Raw genomic sequence first — 9099 nt, forward strand, 5'->3', positions numbered from 1 at the left:
ACCATAAATGCTCACATGCGCACCTGTGGTTTGCACATGACCTGTATTGGCAGCGTATCCCATCTTATTAATTTTATAATAACAATACACTAGTATTAATATGATAGAGATACCTTGTCAATACATTGTCTACCCAGGTCATGCATAAACCATGCACAAAACCAAGTGTGAAGGGGAGCAAACACCTGATCTATGACTATGTAACAGAAACCCTAAAAAGAAAAGAAAAGGGTTTAGTAAGCCAACAATTGAACACTCGATAATCGGATTCAGACTCCTTGTTTTGATTCCAATTACGAATAGGTAAACACGCCATAAATGACAGATGATTTTAGTCTTACAAATCCACACAAACAACCATGAGAAAACAAATATGAGAGAGAGACGACAAGATGCTCGCATTTGTATATAGGGTGAGGAAGTTTGAAGTTTTAAATCATAAAAAGCAAAGCAAAAAGTTACTGCATACATCAGTCAACCCTCTTGCAAGTAAATTTAAGAAGAGCAAGGTCGAAGATACACAAGTTGGAACTTCAAAGGCGATACTTGCAAACCAACACGTAACACGATTGAACAAAACGGCCACCATAGACTGTAATTGGATGCATAAATCTGTTCAAAATCAGCTAGAATTAATGGCCGGAAGGTGGATAACCGCTGGGTGGATAGCCGCTTGGAGGATAACTGGCTGGTGGGTAGCCTTGAGCTTGTGGAGCTGGTGGGTAGCCTTGAGCTTGTGGAGCAGGTGGATAACCATAGGGCTGACCGTAAGCTGGTTGAGCTGGATATGCTGGTTGAGGTGGATATCCAACTGTGGGAGGAACTTGCTGATCAATGCGAGACATCTGCTGAAACTGGGGAACTGCCATAGGTTGCGGTCCAAACTTGCCATCTCGTTTGTCCATTTCAATCTTGTGCTGTGTCTGCAAAATTAAAAAGTCGGGAGTCACCAGCAAATGAAGTTCATCTAACTTTCGTTCTAGTTTCGCATTTGGGAATTCTTAAGATGAATTCCGAGAGAAAAAACAAATTGCTTACCTGCATACATGCACAGACCCTGCAAAAGAAAGCAAATGCAAAATTAGTAACCACCAATCAACGTTGGTTGAGAATGTTCAATGGGTAAAAGAAAAGAACTTACGTGCAGTACACCAAGTCAGCCAAACAATTCAACAACTGAGATGCCTCTGAGATTTCTTCACTTCCAACAATCATCGCAACTATGGAGAAAATACACGCAAGTTGTTGTAGGCAGAACATGAAACCCTGTTAACAAGAGGAAGCATAACTAACAGTTGAATACCACATTACATTAAATTGGAAACCATAATCGAGCTCTGCTATAAAGATTTTATAAACTAGAATACGGTGTTGCAAGAGAGAGATTACAATGATGCAATTATCACACTGTGTTGTCTGTATATTGAATTCATCTTGCAACAGAAAGCGGGTTGAGGCCACCGAATTCCCAAAACACAGGAAAACCTGGAATGTCAAGCATAGGATGAAAATTAGAAACTACAGGAAGCGAATCTCTGTGCAGCTCCAGCTTATAGTAACAAAATAATGGCAAGCATGCAACTGACCCTAAACAAGATTGTTTGCGTACACAAAAGAAAGAAAGAGTACAACGCCTATACAAGTCCTTTGCAGTCTATCCTCTTAAAATTCAACCCCTAAAGCAAATTTGACCTTCAATTACTCTTGTCGTATAATTGATTACTTATGGAAAACTACATGAACTGAAAGCACTACTTAATTGGCCATAAATTACACTATGCTAGAGCCACATTTAAGCAAAGTCATTATATTTATGACCCATGAAATTCAGATAACATATGGATTGGTTTGTTTGTATAGCATTGAACAAGTGAACCAGATTCTAATCAGGATATTGAAAACAACAGGCGCCAAGATACTGTGATGGAACCAAATTTGAGCACCTTGTTATGTATCTGTTTTTTGTACTAATTTCTTATTCTATCATATGATTCTATGTTTCTGGAGCTTAATTAGCCAAACCACAAGCACCAAGAGATCTATCAGGTGATGGGATAACAACAGTTTGCTTAGGAAAACAATCAAGGATCTCTAAAAGCCAAAGATTAAACGCATTGGAACACTTCAGTCAAGGCCTTCCCAGTCCAAAGGGAAACGCCCTTGGCAATTAAAAATACAAAAACAGTTCGTCAATTGACATAATCATTAAATAAAATTTGGATTCAGTCAATTTTTGGAGGTCACTTAAGAGTTAAGGTGTTATTAAGAGCCAATGTATGTGGGATTTTAGAGACTTTATGCTTTTTGAATTTTTTTTAAGAGCTTCTGCTAGTTAAGAGTAGTATTTCTAGGTCTCGGAAATAAGCATAGCAAGGTGTTGTTCAAGGTTTGGTGTGGTTTCATTGATATCTCCTTCTGTACTTCCTCATGAATTCTCAAACGTTCAAAAAAAAAAAAAAAACCCCCCATCTTTTTCTCTATACTTCTGCTGATTACTAATACAAACTTTAAGCCTTTTAGCTTGCATGGGATGCAACTAAAATCAAACCATTTTCAGATGCACAAATTTTAGCAGACAAATTCGTTGGGCGACATGGGGATTCCTAGCAGGATTTTCGGACTTCCAGAAATACTCAACTAATAGATGATTAGCTATCAATCTGTCCCTTCAATATAAAAGGCATGAAGATAAGATAGTAAGAAACAACCAAGCATGTGGTGAAATCTACTAGAAATAAGGACAAAATTATGCCACAAAAGCCATATAGATGTTAAACCAGGGATTTGAAGAAGGTTACATAAACCATAGTAAATTACATTCATCGTATACCTCAGTTGCCAGGCAGAATTCAGGACATTTACTTTCCCCACACCTACCGCTACAAGGCATATAACCAGCACAGCATACATATCTATGACAAACAAAAGCACAATTATCACCGTATTCAAAACACAGGGTCACATAGTTCAGATTAGGGTTCAAGCAAAATCAAAAGTACAAATCACCTTGACATGTCATTATAAAGTGCTCGTTTCCGGAGCAAGTATGAAGCACATGGTGCACTGAAGGGAAACAAAAGTCAATCAATATCACCACAATGGGAGGAAAACTCAATACCTGATGATCAAATAGTTAATTCATACACGGGTAAAAATAAAAGTGCGGTTCGAAGTTAGCAACCCAAATAAAATGGACAATGTATAACTAAAAAGGCCCTGCAATATGCATCAAAGCTTACTTGAAATCTAAGCATCCCCTTTCAGTTCATATGATGGAATTCAATCTATTGGGGGTTGCTAATTACTCTACTCTTGTTCATAGCCTCTATCTGGTGCAAAAGAACTCGAGCCACACTATATGTTATAAAGATTAACAAATATTAGAGGAGGGAAAATTTATGATTTAGTTGCGCAATTTTCATCTTGACTGCCACCACTATGGTACACTCTGATGGTTTTGTTCTTAATTTCTCTTTCTTTTTGACAAGTAAACGAAATCTACCCGGAAACAAAAAATAAAAATAGTTAGTTAATGGTATTTCCCTCCATTGCATTGAGAAATCCAGAAAGGAGAAAAAAAAAAAAAAAAAAAAATTCAAAGCAGCATCCATTGACACATTGAGTGCACAAAAAAAAAGTTTGTTACCTAAAATCAAGTAGGGTTATTTTATCCACACCCCACATTTTGTTGACTACACTCACATAGTTAATACATCCTACATCTACTTTTTAAATTAAAATTTATCTCAGTAGATGTTGGGTTTTTTTCAGCCCATGATAAGTGTGCATTTCTTGTTCTTGTTCTTTCAGGTTTTTCACAAGTCTTAATCCTAAAGGCTTGGCAAGATTATCCGTTGTACTGATTATTGATATAGTGAAAGATTGTTATTGTTGCTCTGTGGACCTAGGCATATATAGCCAAACCACGTTAATTTTTAGCGTTGTTTATCTTGATTATTTTGTTTTCGATTTCCTGAGTTTGTTTTGTCTTTCCCATTCTTAAACTCGATATTCACAACAAGTGGTATGAGAGCCTGATCTGGCTGATATCCGTTTAGAATGGAAGGTGTGACTAGCACCATGATGAAACTCACCCGCTCCAACTGAATTACGTGGAAATCAAGAATAGAGGACATGCTTTATTGTAAAGGTCTCCATGAGCCAATTGAAGGTGTTAAGAGCAAGCTAGCAAGATGTTTGATGCCGATTGGAACAAGATGCAGAAGAGTGATAGTTTCTCGCAAAGAAGTCTATAATTGCCTTTGCAATGAGATAAGAGTTCTGATCATGAGAGGCTGGCCAAGGGAAATCTAATGTGGAGGAGCTTGGTCAAATAGGAGTTCGATTAGGGGAGTCTGATCATGGGTAGTTCAATTAGGGGGAGCCTGGTTACGAGAAGTTCAAATTGGAGTTTGATCAAGATCTTTGCCAATGAAGATGAGAGTTCTGGTCAGCGGGAGTCTGGTCAAGAGAATTCTGGTCCCGAGGAACATAGATTATATTTAAAACCCACTAAATGGGTATATCATAGTCAACATTAATATTTGTTACCTTAAAATCGAAATTTCAAAAATAGATTATACAATATGAAACACAATGATTAAATGGGTATTGGATTGAATCGAAAATGAACCCAAATTGAAATGATATCAAGAGAACAATATTCTAACAAAAGAGAGGGTTAAGATTTCATATAAGGTTTCAAAGAGCTTGTTTTGGTTCATGTGTTTTCCTCATGCGCCGATTCTCGACTTGTAAAGCTTCTAGTTCTTCTTTGGGTTTGGAGGTGATGGCACGATGACGGTGGTGGTGACCACTAGTTGGCAGAGGCTATGCTTACATGATCTTCTATTGATTTTGGAGACAAAGTAAATTCTAGTTAATTTAATAGATTTTAACTGGGGCTTATCATATGTTACATTTTTCAATAGGTTGGGTACTTGTTTGGCATGATCAAAAGGGTTGGAACCACTTTGGAATGACACTAAAGGATTTGGGGGTTTTAAGTACTTAATCCTAAAAACAATCAATCAAGTATTCAGTTTCTAATTTTAATCCAGAGAAATAAATGGGCTAGGGAAACCAAATTTATAAACTATATGACATAGTTGTTGATGATTGAATTTTTACTTAAATATTAATTAACGTGCTTATTTTCTATTGGTGACAAATCAATTGATTTACAAATTTGGCCTGAAAGGTTTCTTTACCTAGCATTCATCGAGATTTAAATTATAGAAATGAAGTCAACGAGTGTCAGACCAAGTCAACGAGGAAAACATGAACAGAAATTGCAAAATCGGCAGGGAAATCAGATCTACTAACAAGCAAAGCAATCAGATCGACGGAGAGAACTCACCAGAACGCCGCAAAGCAGCAATCTGCAACGACAAACATTCACAGTCCCATATCAGACACTAAACCGGTCCAATTTATAGAGAGAGAAAGAAAGAGAGAGAGGGAGAGAGAGTAATACAGCGAGTGTCGGCCTGAATGGTGCCCATGAGGTCGGAGTGCCAGAGATTCCGGTAGTTCTGTCGGACCTGCATCTTGTCCATGTACTCCTGCGACGGCATGGCTGCTGCTGCTGCTCTTCCGTACAGGCCTGACTCAGAGAATCGGCGAGGAAGAAGAAGAGGAGGGAGTGGCAGATAAACGGAGGGATCTGGGAAAAAGCAAGGAGCCAATGAAAGGATTGGAAAAATTAGAGAATATGAAGTCTTTGGGGCAGACTTTTATTCCGTAAAGTCTTTGGGGCAGACTTTTATTCCGTTTTAAGAAATCAATGGGACGAGGACAAAGGAAAAGTAGCAATAGAGATTGTATCATTCAGACTTCAATTTTAATTCAATTTGAGTAACAGTTTATCATAAAAAATTACAAATATGAGACGAATGATCATTACTATAATTGAATTAAATTGAAGGACCATTCCTCCAATTGGATAAAGTTGAGTGATCATTTCTCCAATTAGATTAAAGTTGAGAGATCATTTTTCTAATTGGGTTAAAGTTAAAGAGTCATTGCTACACTTTTTTCATTTGATTTTTAATATCTTAATTCAGCCTCATGCATAACTTATTTTGACATAAGTTTTAACGGATTTGACGAAAATGACCATAGTTGCATGTTTTAATGAGTTAAGGAACCAATGATCGTGAATTTTGAGTTGAAAAATCATTGCTTAAATTGAATTAAAGTTGAAAGATCATTACTACGGTTTTCTCTAAAATAATATTTTTTAATTAGTAAAATAATAATTAAATGGAGAACCGCGTGATAGTTAATTACGAGGAAATTTCCCATTTTGAAATTCAATGAATCCGGTGAGCGCGGAATACCATGTGTCAAGTGTCAACGCCTTCTCTTACGAATCCGGCCGGCTAAAATAATATTTGAATGTATGGTCATTTACTTGACAATTGGGCTTTGTATCCTTCGTTAAGTCTCTTTATATGACAAAGTCCATATTTCTCTTTCATCATCATTACTTTTCTTATGCTTAAACATGCGGATTCATATCCAACAACACATTAAAGATGCGTTTATTGCACCGGATTATCTCGGATTAAACTAGCTTCAATGACTAAATTGGACTGGCTTAGACTAGACTAAACTGGACTAACTTAGTGAAGCGTTTGGTGTAGTGTCGGACTAAGAAGCAAAATAATGAAAATAGTACTATCACCAGTTTGGTGTTTGCTCGGACTGAGACTAAATTATTATTCTAATTTAATTTCTTTTCATTTAAAGATATTATCAAAATTAATAATATTAGATGAGAGTATGACTCAATAAAAAAAATATAAAAACCAAATTTCTTACCAACAAAAGAAACATACATGATTCTAGTATTGCTCCAAACATCAATATAACAAAGGTGTTTTCCTAACAATTGACGGGGTTTAGAACGCTTTTCTTAATTATTCACTTTTGATTTGATTGCATTCAATTTCAAGACCACAATGATGTGTGAGGCGCAATGGCAAATGAATAGCCGAGCCTTGATCATTGCTACATTTAGATTCGAGCACGTATACGATAGTACTCCTGCACTGCAGATCCTTTGAATCGACTCTTTACATGAACATATTGTTACAAACAATCAAAATCGATTGAATCAATACCACGCCTTTTGTTGCTCTAGCAAGCAAGTTGGTGCTTGCACATGTAACAACTTGTTGCATCAAAACTGCCATTTATGACTCTGCTACAATGGCTGAATTTGATCTCACCGAAGCATCTATTGGAGCTTTATTACTTCTTGTTGTTGTTCCGGAGACAATGAACTCAGTTTTTTCATGTGTTATGTTCAAAACTTCTTGTAGTAAAGCAAACTCCACCCCAAGTGGAAGCTCAAACTGAGAAAGATTAACCATGATGTCAGATACTCAGATCAAAAGACTGCATGTTGTAAGCATTGTGTAGTAAACAGAACAAAAATTGGTTAAAAATGGATATAATGCAAATAATCTGCAACTACCTCAACCTTGTCTTAACACTGCTACAGACTGTAGTTGGTGGATATGTTTCACACACCATAGCTAAGTATATTAATTGGAGAACAAATTTGGCAACATCTCAAATACGGTGCTCTTAGAAATCAAGTGAAACTTTTATATCCATAACAAATTGATACAGATGCACATTTGTTTATTTCAGAAATCTCAAAAATGTTTTTGTACCATAGCATCTAGAACATGATTATATGCAAAAACCTGAAAGCTCAACACATTCAAATAAATGGAATCAAGCAATGCATGAACACAACCAAATATGAAAAGCCAGAGAGAGAGGAATCCTTAGTCCGAGGAGGTCCATAGTTTACCCTCAATGCCCTGCCATCAAGTTCCTGCCAAATGCAATGAAGTCTTACTTATATACAATGTTCTAAAAAACGGCCCAGGCAGCCGCCTAGGCGCTAGGCGGTGGTGACCCGAGGCTTTTCTTGCAAATCGGTTGGAAAAATCGGTTGGGGTCTAGGCGGTCGCCTAGGCTGGTGAGGTGGGCTAGGCGATGCTAGGCAGCTAGGAGGTTTTTTTTTTTTTTTTTTTTTGAAATTAAAAAAAAAAAAAAAACCTACCTACATTACTATATTTCCTTATTTTCCTCCTATTTTGCATTTTGTTTGGTTTAAAATTGGGAACTTATTGTACATGTGTCATCCTACAATACTCCTCACTATGGTTCTATGACATATATGCTTAATGTGTTTTTAAATTTTGGACTTGTTGGATACTCTTTTTGCATTTATTATTCTTTTATTATCTTATCCATGGATTTCATAAAAGTTTAATTTTTTGTAAGTGTCAATATGCACTTATTTACAAGATATACAAGAAATTTATCTAAATCCGCCTAGACCCAGCCTAGTTGCCTAGGCGCTAGGTGCCAGCCCGCCACCCGACTAGCGTCTAACATTTTTTAGAACCTTGCTGATATACGATATAATCCTTTCTTAGATACGATATACAGGGTTCTCATGAATGCAATACAACCACATGATGGTAAGACTCAGCAAAATAAATACGGACTCAACAATCACTACATTAAAAAACCAACATCAAGAAATGCAACACAAAGCTACAAAACAAAACAACCTTTTCAGAATGAAATAAACATCGACCAAGTTTCAAACGTCAATCAATAAAATTGTTTTCACGATAATGCCATGAAACTCTTGCTAACATAGTTATATACGACAAACAGGGTTCTCAACTTGACCTGTAACCAATGACTTCAACTCAGAACAATCAACACGGTAAATCGTAATAGGTGATCGCAACCGTAACAAAAATACACACTACGAAAGGCCAGAGACTAAGCTCCATCAAACATTTCTTCAGTAAGACAAATATCAAGCAAGTTTCAACAAATGAATGTTAATAAATACGATTACAAATAAAGGACCAATTCGCAAAATCCACAAACTTTCGCATATATAAGAAAATATCAGCAAATGGTCAGACTTAAATATGAAGACTCACATAGCCGTTTCGCTGGTGAGTAGCAGATTCAGCTAACACTTGACATAGTCACAAACCCAAATCCTCTATTTCTTCCGGTTGTCTTATCATATATCACCTGCAAAAAAAAAAC

General features: G+C 36.6%; 1 protein-coding gene across 1 annotated transcript; it reads right to left on the reverse strand.

Moving 5' to 3' along the window:
- Positions 1-374: 374 nt before the first annotated feature.
- Positions 375-5785, reverse strand: LOC137712918 (uncharacterized). The gene is made up of 8 exons (XM_068452120.2): positions 5477-5785; positions 5360-5381; positions 3007-3063; positions 2831-2912; positions 1390-1485; positions 1142-1266; positions 1039-1057; positions 375-923 (listed from the first exon to the last, which is right to left on the reverse strand). Exons 1-8 carry the CDS (start codon positions 5574-5576, stop codon positions 633-635), a joined length of 792 nt encoding a protein of 263 aa, XP_068308221.2. The 5' UTR covers positions 5577-5785; the 3' UTR covers positions 375-632.
- Between the last annotated feature and the right edge of the window lie 3314 nt (positions 5786-9099).

This window comes from Pyrus communis, chromosome 14 (genome assembly GCF_041283825.1).
Source record: "Pyrus communis isolate YQ-2024b chromosome 14, ASM4128382v1, whole genome shotgun sequence".
NCBI lineage: Eukaryota > Viridiplantae > Streptophyta > Magnoliopsida > Rosales > Rosaceae > Pyrus > Pyrus communis.